Raw genomic sequence first — 16015 nt, 5'->3', positions numbered from 1 at the left:
AATACAACTTGCAATTTATAGCTTTTTATGTAAATATTTGTAACTATTTTAATATCTATGACTAATGCCAAATTAGCACCTTTTTCTTTTCAAACTACATTTTATCCAAGTTATGGTTTAATTTATCCTTACAAACACGTTTGCTTACAACTTACCTGTAAGTAAAACAATAGTTTCATCATACCATACAGCTTTCGCTTTCCGGCAAATACAAGTAAATTTGAAATTATGGACGAAGTTCAGAAATATACACAGCATCTTGAGCAAACGGTAATTGTCTTAAGTCAGTCATGTCAAACAGAATTAAAAAACCCAACTAACATTTTAAATGAACCAGTTAATCATAATTCTTATTAATTGTAATTTGTAGAACAATTCCAGTTGTTTAAGTCACTTAACAGTTAAAAGCCTATGATATAACTTAAAAAATTGATGTAAGCAATCTGCGAATAAGGTACCCATCCAGAACTAAAATTATAAAAGCAGCAGAGAATCAATAGACAGAGATATTGTCAGGTGCCCTGGCTCAGTGGCTGTTTGGGTAGTGGGTGGAGGCTGTTTTGGTGGATGCATAATTAATCTGCTCATGCACACATTCAAAGAACCGACCTCGGTGGTATTGTGGTTAGGCCATCGGTCTACAGGCTGGTAGGTACTGGGTTTGGATCCCAGTCGAGACATGGGATTTTTAATCCACATACCGACTCCAAACCCTGAGTGAGTGCTCAGCAAGGCTCAATGGGTAGGTGTAAACCACTTGCACCGTCCAGTGATCCATAACTGGTTTGACAAAGGCCATGGTTTGTGCTATCCTGCCTTTGGGAAGCGCAATATAAAAGATCCCTTGCTGCCTGTCATAAAAGAGTAGCCTATTTGGCGACAGCGGGTTTCCTCTAAAAAACAAGTGTCAGAATGACCAGAATTACCATATGTTTGACGTCCAATAGCCGATGATAAGAGAAAAAATCAATGTGCTCTAGTGGCGTCGTTAAATAGCACAAACTTTACTTTACATTCAAAGATTTGTGATGTCATAAACTGTTATGTGGTGAAATTAAACAAACAACTGTCATATTCATATCAATTTTCACAAAAATGACATTCAAACAAGCAAAGAAATCAAGATTGAACTTTATCCACTCATAAATTTATAGGTCTATATATGGCATATTTCTTAACACTTTTTGGTACGGTTATAGAATATGTCTGCCACCTATAAGTACAACCATTTACTGTACACGAAATAATGAATCTGTAATTTTCGATAATTTTAGCTACTCTGACGATTACTAAAATAAAACCAATAGCCTGTTCAGACATTTGTGTATGTTTTTAGCGATCATAATGTTTCCGAGTCGGTCGTTTTACATCAATTCAACTGCCATTTTGATTGTCGACTTCTTACAAATTCTACGCTATGCCGTGACCTGATACTGGTCGGTCTATTGTTACAGAGGAGTGTTGATAGCAAAGGGGACGGGGGGAGGGGGGGGGGGGCTGGCTCCCCCAATAAGTCTTAATGTCCATAGACTAGTTAATTTCTGTTTTATTTTATTTTAGGAATGTTGCGTTATTTTGTGTTTTATTTCAGGAGCGGTTAGAGTTATGGTCGATTGGTTAGGGTTTTCTGTTTTATTTTGTTTTAGGAACATACATGTAGGGTCGAGTGATTTTCTGTTTTATTTTATTTTAATTTAGAAACTTTGTCAGTCTATTGTTACAGAGGAGTGTTGATAGCCTACAAGTCTACAGAGTGATTAGGGTTAGCAAGGGGTGCTGGGGGTGACTGGGGGGTGCTGCCCCCCCCCAATAACACTAAATGTCCATAGACTTGAGTTAATTTCTGTTTTATTTTATTTTAGGAACTTTGCGTTATTTTGTGTTTTATTTCAGGAGCGGTTATGGTTACAGTCGATTGGTCAGGGTTTTCTGTTTTATTTTGTTTTAGGAACATAGGGTCGAGTAATTTTCTGTTTTATTTTATTTTAATTTAGGAACTTTGTGTTATTTTCTGAGTTTCTTTTAATTTTATTATTATTAATGTAGAAACATAGGATCGGGTGACTATAGGGTAATTGGGTTGGTGTGCAGGATTCAACTTCTGACAAATGCAAAGCTATGCCGTAACCTGATACCGATCAGTCTGTTGTTACAGAGGAGCGAGTGATTAGTAGCCTAGACGTTGATAGGCTACATGTCTACAATGAGTGATTAGGGTCAGCAGGCACAAGAGCAAGACGGGCTGGGGGAGCTAGGCCCCCCCCCCCCCCCAATAATTCTAATCCCTTAATTCTAAATCTCCAATCTTTTGCACTATTATCTTCTCCTTTTTAAAAATTAATTTTATGGGTACAACTGTTTCGACCTCTCAATATGGTTTCATCAGGTGGTGATAACAAGTAATCAAACTGATTATTTGTTACAGATTTCTCCACGACAGTTGTTTGGTTTACTTTTATTCGTGTCCGTTATTCATAGTGATTTCAGTCCTGAGTCATTATCCGAAATTTGGAGCAGTGGAGCAGCTTTCTACTTCATTCCTGGATAGATTTCAGCTACATCTTGAATGAGTGCTAAATATAAATCTTCGCCTTGGTGTCGCCGCTTCCACAAGAACTGGGCAAAAAACCCGCAATGGTGCACTTCTATAGTGTTGTAAGTGGGCATCCCGACTTTGGCCTTTCTCCATTCACTCTTGATACTGTTAGTACACACCCCTGTCTCTGGGTCTTTGTAGAACTCAGAGTGGTTGACTGTCTGGTGTTTATATCCCTCGGGCAGCTCCGGGACCTGTCGTACACTTTCCATTTCCAGCAATCACTCCAAAAGATCGAGCCAGGCAGAATCCATTTTCTGATGATTGCCAACAGTGCAGGGTATGCACTTGGGATTTGTTTTGACTGGCCAGTCGGACCACTCACAGCAACACTTTGACTCGCCCGTACAACTTGAAAATGGCCCGCGACCGAATTTCATTAAAAAAGGAACTTACTTAAATTGCATTTTAAAAACATGTTATCATATCATACAAACAATAATAACAACACAAGAAGGAAACGCAATTTTTTTTTTTTTTTTTTTTTTTATCCCACTGCCCCCTTTCCTTTCTCTCCTTTGAATTCCATCTCATTTCTTCCCAATCTGGCAACAACTCCTATCTTTCAACTTCTTTCGCTGTCCACCTCCACATGCCAGTCCTTGTCTCTCCAACCGTGACATGTGCTTGTCTCTTGTGGCTATCTGTGCCACACATCTGCCATTCCCCATCAGCTTTTAGCTGTGGGCTTAGTCTGACCACTTCGGGGAGTGTTCAGTAGTTACTTCTGGCATTGTTAAGAGGCACTTGCAACCACCTACTATGCATCCCTACTACCGGTGGTCGTTAGTTAGTGCCGTGGGTCAGACCAGCTTTATTAGTGGCAGAGAACGAGGATGCCAGGTTGAAACTACAGAGACTACCCGTGGAGGAAGTTGAGACATTATGGTGTGGACAGCTCAGATGACAGTCAGAGGAAACTGACAGAATAGATGAAATCGTGGACTTTTTAAACATTATTACAAATTGTTGAATTAAATTATAATTAACCCTAGGGTAGCTTCTCTCCCATTTTTTTTAGGACAGCTTAATGCCTCACTCTCTTCGTGTAACTGAAAAAAGAAGATTGACATCATTTGCCGCATTCATGCAATATACTAATATTGGTTATATTATTTAATGTTATAATATATAATTTTAAATGTTATTGGAAACTCAAAGCCTAAAATTTATCTTAAGAAGATTATCATTTGTAAGTGTGTGTGGGGGATGGGTGGGGGTGGGGCAATGCTCCATCCCCAATCAGGAATTTGTTTGCCTTTATAAGTTTGTTTTCTAAAATGTTGGTTGCCCACCCCCACTCCCATTGGATCCCCCACCAGTGCTATCCCCTGCACATATAAAACACATGGGGGAAATGGGTGCCCACCCCACATACCCATCAATCCAAATTGCTGGCTACTACAGTGCTTTCAAGTTATATAAAACCTATAATTGTGGTTGCTAAATACAGATTACGTATCATAGTTTATATTACAATTTACATACCTTTATACTTACCATCTTCATTGTGGAACATCCCTTCACAAACATACTGACATTACCCCCTGCACTGTGAACTTGGTGCTTTAGGTAGTACTAAACCAAATAATGTCCAGCTGGGTCAAAGTCCTGTGATTGGTGATAAATGTGTGTCGGTTTAATCTAGGCAAAAAAATGTATGCACTTTTATTTCATCTAGTACCACTGTGTTAAGTAGCCTTGTACTTGGAACATGTATGGGGTACCTGTGAAGTAAAGTACTCAAATTTTGTGCGAAACTAGGGGTGTTGTAAAAACATCTGGTTATACCGAAAATTAGCCATGAAAGGTACCATTTTCTGCAGTTAATACTTTGAGGTAGGGGTTGTAGTACTGATATTTATGGGTCATAGTTTGGTTGATAGGAAAGAGTTTGACACGTACCCCTCTATATCAAAGGCTCTAAAGACTAACCCTAACCCTATCCCTGAAACTACCATAACCATTGAAAGAAAGGTACGGGTCGAACTCGTGCCCACTTGGCTAGGCAGAGTAGAAATGGCTGCGTGGAAAATTATTGACCAGTTATATTATATCTGTTTTCTTTTTCATAAAAAAAGTGTCCATCGTTTGACAGTTCTTGGCTGCATGGTTTTTGCTTCACTCTCTTTGCTCAGGTCGTCCCATGATAGTTGTAGTTTGTAAGTCAACAAAATAGCGCGCCACAATTACTTACATGATAGACTGGTTCTCAATTGAATATACCCATAACAACGCTTTGTAATATCATAGGTATAATGCATGCACCATTTTAGACCCCAAAAAAATATTTACGGAACTTTCCTAACACTGAAATTAATACTTGAGCTTCTACAGATATCAGAGGGTGGGCTTCCAATAATGTTTTCGAATAAACTAGCATTTAATACAGCCATCTGTTAGGGTAAACATTAAAATACTTATAATAGGAAATAAAAAGCATTGTACATTTTTGGGCAGAACTCAAATTCTCGCACGCGGTGTGTGTGTGTGTGTGTGTGTGCGTTCACACCCGTCGCACCCCCCTTGGCTATGGACCTGCAAAACTGACTTCTACACAACTGTTCGCAGATGTGTTGCTGTATATAGGATTTTGTACGGAAAAGGTGGAGGTATAGATAGGTATACCATTTTATTTTGCTTTACGCATTAAAATTATGTTGTTTGCTTAATAGTGACAATAATTATTAAACTACTAAACATTTGTATGAAGAAACTCTAAACCAATAATGCTTAAAACAATCATAATTTTACATATGTTTGTGATAAAGGCGCGGATGTTCGGGCTCTCTAGCCCCTTGCTTCCGACAACACAGGCACGCAAGCATGCACACGCTTCTGTAGACAGATACACAAACACAAACTTACAAATGCATGCTCATAAAAACACAAACACATGGACATACATAGGCCTACACACACGCAACCATGCTCACAGATCCAAACACTCACACATTCATACATACATACATACACATGCACACCACAACATACACACATAAACACACAAACTCACTCACATGCACACACTCGCATACACGTACACCAAACATAAAACATACAAACCAACACACACACACTCGGATACACATACAAAACATACAGACACAAACACACTCAGATACACACATGCAACAGGGTAACACAGTCAGAAAGCTAATCTTCCCTGAGGCCCTCAACAACAATACAGAATTAGAAATGCATATAAACAGAGGACAAATGATACATTTAGAAAATATTTCATAATCAACACTCACACATGCAGAACAGCATGTTTAAATAAAGACACATACACACACAGTTTGAAAACACACAATAGTGGATTTCGTGTTTCCACAACCACAGGAACTAATACACATTGCAAACACACGGTCTAACACACACAGCAGTAACACAGTGGTAACACCATTGTAAAACTTGCATCACACCTAATGTTTTTGATACACATGCAAACACCACAACATAAAAGTTTTTCGCATTCAGTGGTGTTGTCAGACGTTCTGAATTTTATTAAAACACTTTTGGAATTTGTAACACTTGTTCCATACCACATGATACACCATGCAAACACTGCTGTACACATACATGAACAAAACTGCATACACTACATGGTCAATGTATAGTGGAAGACATTTTATGTACAGTATAAATAGAAGAGGTCCTAGTATGGAACCCTGTGGAATACCATAAATAATGGATTTAGGATTCTGATGTTGCATTCCACTTGCTGTGTCCTGTTAGTTAAATAAGACTGGAACAGAACACACTTTTGAATCAGAATTGAATGGTCCACAACATCAAAAGCTTTTTTGAAATCAAGAACACATGCAAACACACACATACAACACAAACACATTCACAGACACATAAACACACTTGGATACACATGCAAACACTGACATATACGACAAAAATACACTTGGTAACACGCAAACACACAGATACACATGCAACACTCACACATACGACAAAAACACACTCAGACACACGCAAACACTCACACATACGACACAAACACACTCACAGACACACGCAAATACACTGACAGACACACGCAATCACACTCACAGACACACACGAACACACTGACAGATACACACAAACACACACAGATACCCTACCACATACATACACAATAATACAAACATACATAGACAAACGTACACACATACACACAAATACACACAGACATACATGTACATACAAACACAAAAATACACACACACATACATACATCCACAAAAATACACACATACATATACAAATATACACAAACACATAGACACATGCATTAAAATACACAACACACATACATGCATAAAAAATACACACATGTGCACGCACACACAAAACACACACATACATGCAAACACGTGGAACAGTGTTTTGGTACACAACATTTATCAAAGAGGAGAGTTTAGTGGGTTGGGGGTGGGTGGGTGTCTATTTTTTTATTTATTATTATTATTATTATTATTATTTTTATTTTATTATTATTATTATTATTATTATTATTATTATTTGCAGTTTTGTTAGCAACTAAAATGCAGGTGAAAGTTTCTATTTAACAATCCTAATGTATAAAACATCACATCATCTGTTTTGTTGTTTTTGGGGTTTGTTTTGTGGGGTTTTGTTAGTAACTAAAATGTAGGTGAAAATTCCAATTTAACAATCCTAACGTACAAAATATTGCGTCATTTCTCACTACAACCACTTCGATATAAATTATAAACCTTAATTACAGGGTGTATACTACCAAATCAAATCCCATAGACGACAATAGTAACATATGTGTCAGAGTACCTCTACCCCTTTAAAGAATTCCATTAAAACACATGCACTTGATTGACCCCTAGATTATGAAGACCTTAACAGGCACATCAAAGAAATATCAGTATTAAAAAAATACACTGTCTGAGGAAGGAAACACAAACATGACTGTACCTGTATGAAGTAATGACTTAATGTCCTGAACATTAGTGTTGGGAGGAAATCCTGTATGCTGGGTGTGGGTGTCTTCAAGTTACCAGGTGTGCGAATTTCAAATCCATCGGCCATGCTGATTTTCATAATGAACCATCAAAACTATTGGCAGCCACCAATATTCCTGACTGTATTTTATTTATAGCCTACTGTAGTTGGAGGTTTTAATAGTTGTGATATCTGGAATTATCATGCAGCTTTAACACATTTATTTTTGATTAATTACTGAAAAAAAACTATTTTTAAATGACAAAATTACCCGAACATCTATTTTCTTGCATTATTTTCTAATCCTGATGAATACAATATGTACATTAGATGTATTCCTACAATCTGTAATCCAGCATTTTATTTAGCTAGTAACATTAGGTAATACAGCTTTAACAATAAAATAAATTATCAACTTAATCCAAGGCAGATAATCAGATCTGAAAAAATTGGTTCTGAATCTAGTATAAACTCAAAATACTTTTCATGAGAGCTAACTAAGTGATTATTAAAAAAAAAAAATTATCTGGAGATCTAAGTATATGTTTAACAACCTTATTGTTATGTACAAATAAGAACAGAAGGCACAATAGTGACAACAAATTTAATTATGTTTTTGGTAAAGTTTTTCATAAAATTTACTTTAAATTTTGCATAAAACTACAAATTTGTCTAAAATATAACTTAGCACCCTATAAATATGTCAAAATGACAATAAAAATCAACTTCTTTACAAATTTGAGTTTTCAGAATTTCATACATAAAAAATTAACAATGTTAATGGAAACTAAAGACATTAACCCACTATTGGCACATGCTATTTTTAATATAAAAATAAATTGCTATTAAAATCTTAGTTCAGGTTGCTTATATATAATACCATATTTAAGAGCAGTTGTATATGGCAAGTCAAATACCATGTAAAAAGAAATTATTGAAATCTTTACAGTATGAATTAGAGGCCAAAACCAACTTTTCTTCAGTGCTAACTTTGATTCAAACTCCATTCAGAGCCATGTACAGAGATTATTGTCAAGGTCAAGGTCATTGTGAACTTGCATGATCGAGTGATGGCTAATTTATCAACCAGTATAGTTTAATTAAATAAAATGACAAAATCATAATATTTTTTATTATGTACTGAATATGTGCTATAGGGTGTATACTACCAAATCAAATCCCATAGACGACAATAGTAACATATGTGGCTAAAACTCCTACCTGCAACGTATCAACCGACATAAACGCCACGGATATAAATACTACCACCCCTTACACTTAAAGTGAATCAGAAAAAAATGGGGTCAAGCTGCTCGTTTCTGAGATAACGGGTAGCGTCTGTGACTACCCTAGTTTCGCACAAAATTCGAGTACTTTTTTTTACAGGTACCCCATACATGTTTCAAGCACAAGGCTACTTGACACATTGGTACTAGATGAAATAAAATTGCAATTTTTTTTTACCCAGATGAAACTATTATTTTTTACAACCAACACACTCACATTTATAACCAATCACAGGACTTGTGGTGTTCACTTCTCTATCAAAAGTTCGGTGCACCTCGCACTTTGACCCAGCCGGAAGTTATTTGGTTTAGTACTACCTACAAAATAATAATATTTTGAAATATATTCACATCTACAAGTTACAGTCATACTATATTCCCGATTTTAAAAATAGTCCACAGTCAATCTTAGACATGGCTATCATTCCGTGTTGAACTTTCCCAGTTCCTCGAAAATAAATATATTGATTTGAATACGTGACTGGGCTGATGCATTGTTCTTTGACTTAATATAGAAAACTTATAATATTACACTTTACATGTATTGATATGAATATGTGACTGGGCTGATGCAATGTTCTTTGACTTAAAGGGACATTCCTGAGTTTGATGCATTGTAAGATGTTTCCGACTAATAAAATATTTCTACTATTAAACTTGCATATTAAATATATTTTCTTGTTTAGAACATCAGTGTCTATATATTTAATGTGTTTCTGGTCGTCTTAATATTTGTAAGAAGCCCATGCATACTGGATTTTGTCTTCAAATAATTTGTTACGTACGAAAAAATATATTTTAGGAAATAAAATGAAATTTAACAAAGTACAAATATTAGAACGACCAGAACACGTTTAATATACAGCCACTAATATTTTATGCAGAAATTACAATTGTTAAAAAGTCTCTGTTAGTTGATAACATCTTAAAAATTGCAGCAAACTCAGGAATGTCCCTTTAACAATATAAAAACACAGATTACACTTTATGGTTTTTGCACAGTAAAAGTAAACATATTTCTAGTTTGATATATAGCTGTCCTTTATAATGTCATCTTGCTAAGTTGTTTGTGTGTGTGTTGGGGGTTGTGTCTCAATCGGCAGATTTATGAAAGAAACGTTTATATTGAATGCTGTGACATTTATTACATATTAAATAGGATTGATTTAAGATCCTCTACATAGTAGTCCATACAGATCCCACCTCCAATGTGAAAACAGGGTCTTGAGTCCCATAAGACTCATCCCCCCCATCCTCCCCCCCCCCACACACACACACAGCAACCGGATCTGCAACTGTTTTATATGGTGCTGGTATAGGGTTGGGTTTTTTATTGGGAATTTCTAGTCACATGACAAGGAAAAAAATAGTAGCTCGAGATGTGATCATTATTATTATACTTGTATACAGGTTACTAAGCAGAAAAACAAACAAGAAATGGTGTCTGTTGTCAAGTGGTTAAGCTGTTGAGCATTTTCACCAGGTATTTGAAGTCAGGTAGCATGGGCTGAAATGAGGACACATGCACAACAGCGGCCCGACGTGCGATTATAAATACACAAATTACGTAATAGACGGACAATCAGGACTGACGTGTTATAATAAATATAAATTGTCTGTCTGTGTGAGAGAGGGATTTTTTGCGAAGTGATGGTATTTTGAGATATATTCATATGTTAAAATCATATTTTATTCCCGATTTTAAAAGTAGTCCAGTCAATCTTACAAACACATTTCATTTTCCGTGTTGGACTTTCCCAGTTCCTCGAGAATAGATGTATTGATTTGAATGCGGACTGGCCTAGCGCAGTGTTTGTTCAGATTTGGCAATGTAGTAATAGTATGATAACACGGTTGGGTAGATACACTTTATTATTCGGTTGTGAGGTGGGTGGGATGGAATGGGGGTGGGGGTGGCATTTTAAAGATGAGATTTATGATTGTACGTGAAGTAAATATCAATATGAATCTGATTAAAATCAGGTCCTCTACGTGTGACCAGTATAAATATTAAATACTTATATACAGGTGACTAAGCAGAAAAACAAACAGAAAACATTTCAGCCTGTGATCCCCGAGCCACCACCCCGCCCCCACCTTCCTCTCCCATGTACATGTATATATTGTAAATTCAACTGTGACGTCACGGACACAGGTTATTCTGGTGAACCCTTTGTATACACATACACATGTATATATTGTAAATTCAACTGTGACGTCACGGACACAGGTTATTCTGGTGAACCCTTCATATACACATACACATGTATATACATGTATTGTAAATTCAACTGATGTCACGGACACAGGTTATTCTGGTGGACCCTTCAGTCTCACTATACAGTTGATTTCCGGGTGAATAGAAAATATTTAGAAGCAAACATTCAAAAAGGAATATAAGTAGTAGAAGTACATATTAATAAAATCACTGCTTAAACAAAATATTACGTGAAAAAAGTTATTTTACTTTTGTTAATAATAATACGATAAATAAAATCACTAATTGAACACAATAATAATGTGAAAAAAACGTAACTCTGACTGCTGAAATCCTGGTTTTCTTTGACCCACCCCTGATTTTGTGTGACCTTATCTGGTGCAGAGTTTGTGCCAGAGGGTAAAATGGGTATGGTACCATACCCAAATATTTTGCAGAACTTATTTTTTAAGTTAACTTTTTGACATAATTAATTACTCTTATCATTACTGTATGATTTTCTTAAACCATAACCCTAAACTCAACCCATTTTCTTTCTGAGGGAGGTCACCCCCCCCCCCCCCCCCCATATCTCTGTGGATTAGTGTTTAGTGCACACTCCTAGTTTTATTGTGTATTTGGTTATCTCTCCAGGTTCTGTTGTGCATGTGTCCAGTGATCTCTCCAGGTTATATTGTGTGTCCAGTGATCTCTCCAGGTTATATTGTGTGTCCAGTGATCTCTCCAGGTTATATCGTGTATCCAGTGATCTCTCCAGGTTATATTGTGTATCCAGTGATCTCTCCAGGTTATATTGTGTGTTCAGTGATCTCTTCAGGTTATATTGTGTGTTCAGTGATCTCTCCAGGTTCTGTTGTATGTCCGGTGATCTCTTCAAGTTCTATTGTGTGTTCAGTGATCTCTCCAGGTTCTATTGTGTGTTCAGTGATCTCTCCAGGTTCTGTTGTATGTTCAGTGATCTCTCCAGGTTCTATTGTGTGTTCGGTGATCTCCATTTTCTGTTGTCCAGTGATCTTTCCAGGTTCTGTTGTGTGTTCAGTGATCTATCCAGGTTCTATTGTGTTCAGTGATCTCTTCAGGTTATGTATGGTGTGTTTTCAGTGATATCTCCAGACTATGTTATGTGCAATGTTCTCTCCGTGTTTTGTTAGTGTTAAGTGATCAATCCTCCAGTTTCTGTTGTGTGTGCTAAATTATTTTCTGCCTCTGTTGTGAGTGATATGTCATGTTTAGGTTCAGGTTCTGTCGCAAGTGACTGGATAAAGGCTGTGGTATGTGCTGTCCTGTGTGAGGAAGTGCATATAAAAGATACCTTGCTGCATTAGGAAAAATGTAGCGGGTTTCCTCTGATGACTATGAGTCATAATTACCAAATGTTTGACATCCAATAGCCGATGATTAATTAATCAATGTGCTCTAGTGGTGTTGTTAAACAAAACAAACAAATAAACTGTCGCAAGTGCTATGTCACATTCATTTTCTATGGTGATTATTTTCTCATGTTCAGCTTTTTGCTATGTTATGTTCAGGTCTTGTTGTCATTGATGTGCCAAGTTCTGTTGTGTATGCTATATACATGTATCATGTTCAGGTCCTGTTGTGTGAGCTATGTTACATTCATGTCCAATTGTGTATGCTATGTCATGTTCAGCTTCTGTTGTGCATGCTGTGTTGTGTGTATTATGTTATGTTCACGTTCAGCATTCTGTTGCTTGGCTTAGCTTAGTAACTGGTTTAACGTGTTCATAGTCTGACTCAGGACATGGATATTCTGTTGCAAATATTTGTTAACTGTAAAGTTAATCAAAGTTCGTAGATCTTGCTATCGTTTATGTTGAGGCAACATTCACTTTATTCGCCTTTTAGCTTACAATGGCATTTGTATGTAATATTGTTAATCCATTATGCCTACATTAGGGCAATCCTGTAGATCTTCAAAGGCAGCTGAAAGGCGGAACTTGATCACCATAACATATAATTAAATACATGTACATACAAAATCAGTGTGATAATGTTTGCACTTTGGTCATATATGCTACATACAACATTATTATGAATTAAAATTGTATCTACAGATACAAATTACATGTTAGAAAGTTTGCTTCAATTAAAAACGTTTCAAATAGATATTTGTTTTTCAAGAAAATTCACCAAAACATGTTTATTATTATAATTATGGTGCACATAAAATAGCAAACCATACAAGCATTAATGTTACTGCAATTCCTATTTATATATACAGACACCATTCTAGTCTGTTGCCAAATGTGTTTCTTAAATAGACCGGGCTCTCACAACGACAAAAGTCATATTATTTTAGGATTTAAGCACATAAAAATATTGACATAATGTATGCTCTATTGTACTTTGCATTTGCAATTTCTATCACAGACCGATAACAAAGAATACATATGCGTCATATTTGGCACATACGACCTATGTCAGACATACTTATATAACAAACTGTATTTAAAAAGGGTGTATCTACCACACACGACCAGTCGTGTTCACATAATGGACAGCAAGCAAATCGGTGTCAGTTACATCTATTTTCGTGCAAATTGGTATCAGTGATTCACTTACAACCATTTAAATCCTTCTATATAAGCGATGCAATTAGGGACACAGCTATGATTTTTTGTGACAATATGTAATCAGGGATGGCGATTCTGAATATGCAAAAAAGACATTTTAGGTAATATCTGCCACTTACGACGTTTTAGCTCTCACGTGATGATGTGGTCCTAATATACCTTTTAACATATCTCAGAGTATTCACTATTCGTTCAGCTAAGAGTATACAACATTATTATTATGACAACATTAAATTAAAAAAAGGTTTACTAACCTTAAAGTGTTGTGCCTTATACTTTGCACAGTTCATTCACAAAAGGTTATGGGAATTGGTAATCGTTTCACAATTGATGATTATAACAAAAGTAGAGAGTTATGTTTTCATTTACCACTTTGAAATCAAATTAACAGGCCAAGAACACTAACAAAATTAAATATTATTCAGTTTTATTTTTATTTTTTAAAAACAATTTTTGATGTAACAATAATGTCGAACAAGAATAGAGAAAGATTATGAACCAAGATCTTTATACGAAACATGCAAATGGAAATTATTTCTCTATAAATTTCCTATAGTTCATGCAATAAAAATAATATTTGCAACAAAACTTGGAATAAAAATATATACAGGTTCAGTCTATTTCAACAAATATCATTGTAGTGTGACACATTAATAATTTTGAATATAATACATGACTATACGAGAGCCTATATACTGCTAAAATAAACCCCCAGACATGATAAAACAAGAGTTGTTTTTTTATTGTTAAAATAATGTTCTGAGCTGTCATTAAACAAATGCTCCTTTCTTTATCTATACCATAATATATCCTGACTGATTGTAATTATTTATGTTTTAGGAGGCAGAACTCAGAAGACTTCAACAAGAAATACAAGCTTTGCAGAAACCTGAGAAACTGGCTGCATCTGGAGTTGTCTCCCCTGAAGTAGAAAAACTGCAAAGTGAAAATTCAAAACTGAAGTACCAGCTGAATCTTCTAAAACGTGTATGTTTCTTGAAATGAAATAGAATGTTAATTGGTGTTATCCCTTACGGAAATAACTTATACAAACTTATAAGTGAAGTATACATTGTACTTGACTTATATGCCACTTATGCCACTTATAAGTGGTGTATAAGTTACCTATATATTGGTGTAAGTCAAATATCAGTGTGTATAAGTATAAGTGAAAATAATGGTTAACTGATAAACCATTAAAATAAAAATATCTGGAGATAAAAATCAGGCTTTCCTGGAATTGTGGATTTTAACACCAACAAAAACGTCTTGTTCTTTGATGAAAATTTCACAAGAACAGCTGCTGTTTTAAAACCATTCTCTGAGGTGCATAGGTTTATAGAATCAAACTTCCTCAGTGGATCCATTGGGTTTTCCTCGGCCTCAACCAGTACTCTAGTGGTGTCATTAAAGAAAACAAAGTTTTCCAGATTTTTATACCCAATGGCATTTTCAAAAACTGATAAATAATACATTCCTAATAAAAATTAAATTCATAATCAGTTATAAAACACTTCTACATGCAGTTTCTCTTTGTAATAAGTTTAATTTTTCAAATAAGTTTTTTTTCTATACATATTTGTTTTACTTGTATGACTTTCTATAGTGTTATATTTATATTGTCTATAATACTAAAAAATATGATAAAACTCACTTTTTAGTTTAAAAGTGCTCTTTTATGTCTCTGTGAAGGAGACCCTCTACTACTAGTCCCTGATTTTTTTTTTCCATCTGCCCTCTGTTAGCCCTGTTGTCAAGTTATGCCTCATTAGCTTCATACATGTTTGTTTTCAGTTCATAGATATGGAGAAGTCATCTAAGCCTAATCACACGGTGAGCATCCCAGGAGCCCTGCAAGACATTTTTGAGATGGCTATCCGGGAGGCGTTTCCTACCCTGCCAGATCCACCGGTACTCCTCACGACCAGCAACAAGTCCGACTACCAGTGTAACAGTGCCATGGGGATAGCTCAGGTTGGCAGTCTATTTCTGTGTGAATTAATTTTTATTTTTTTTTATCCCACTGCTTCCTTTCATTTTCAAAGGGGCGAGACATAGCCCAGTGGTAAATGGCTCGCTTGATGCACGGTTGGTTTGGGATCGATCCCTGTCGGTGGGCCCTTTGGGCTATTTCTCACTCCAGCCAGTGCACCACGACTGGTATATCAAAGGCCATTGTATGTGCTATCCTGTCTGTGGGATGGTGCATATAAAAAAAACCCTGCCACTAATTGAAAAGAGCAGCCCATGAAGTGGCGACAGCAGATTTCCTCTCTCAATATGTGTGGTCATTAACCATATTTCCGACACCACATAACCCTAAATAAAATGTGTTGAGGTCCTTGTT

The 16015-nt window shown here is 36.0% G+C and overlaps 1 protein-coding gene across 1 annotated transcript in view; it reads left to right on the top strand.

The window, feature by feature from the left end:
• The first annotated feature begins 138 nt into the window (after nucleotides 1–138).
• Nucleotides 139–16015, top strand: part of LOC121374268 (arginine--tRNA ligase, cytoplasmic-like) — a 246370-nt gene continuing 230493 nt past the window's right edge. The window contains exons 1-3 of the mRNA XM_041501304.1: nucleotides 139–270; nucleotides 14509–14655; nucleotides 15463–15642. Coding sequence (XP_041357238.1) covers nucleotides 229–270; nucleotides 14509–14655; nucleotides 15463–15642 — 369 coding nt within the window. The 5' untranslated portion in view covers nucleotides 139–228. The remainder of the gene's footprint in view (nucleotides 271–14508; nucleotides 14656–15462; nucleotides 15643–16015) is intronic.

This window comes from Gigantopelta aegis, chromosome 6, assembly GCF_016097555.1.
Source record: "Gigantopelta aegis isolate Gae_Host chromosome 6, Gae_host_genome, whole genome shotgun sequence".
NCBI classification, from domain to species: Eukaryota; Metazoa; Mollusca; class Gastropoda; order Neomphalida; family Peltospiridae; genus Gigantopelta; species Gigantopelta aegis.
The sequence above is the reverse complement of the archived record's forward strand: the minus strand, read 5'-3'. Positions and strand labels throughout refer to the sequence as shown.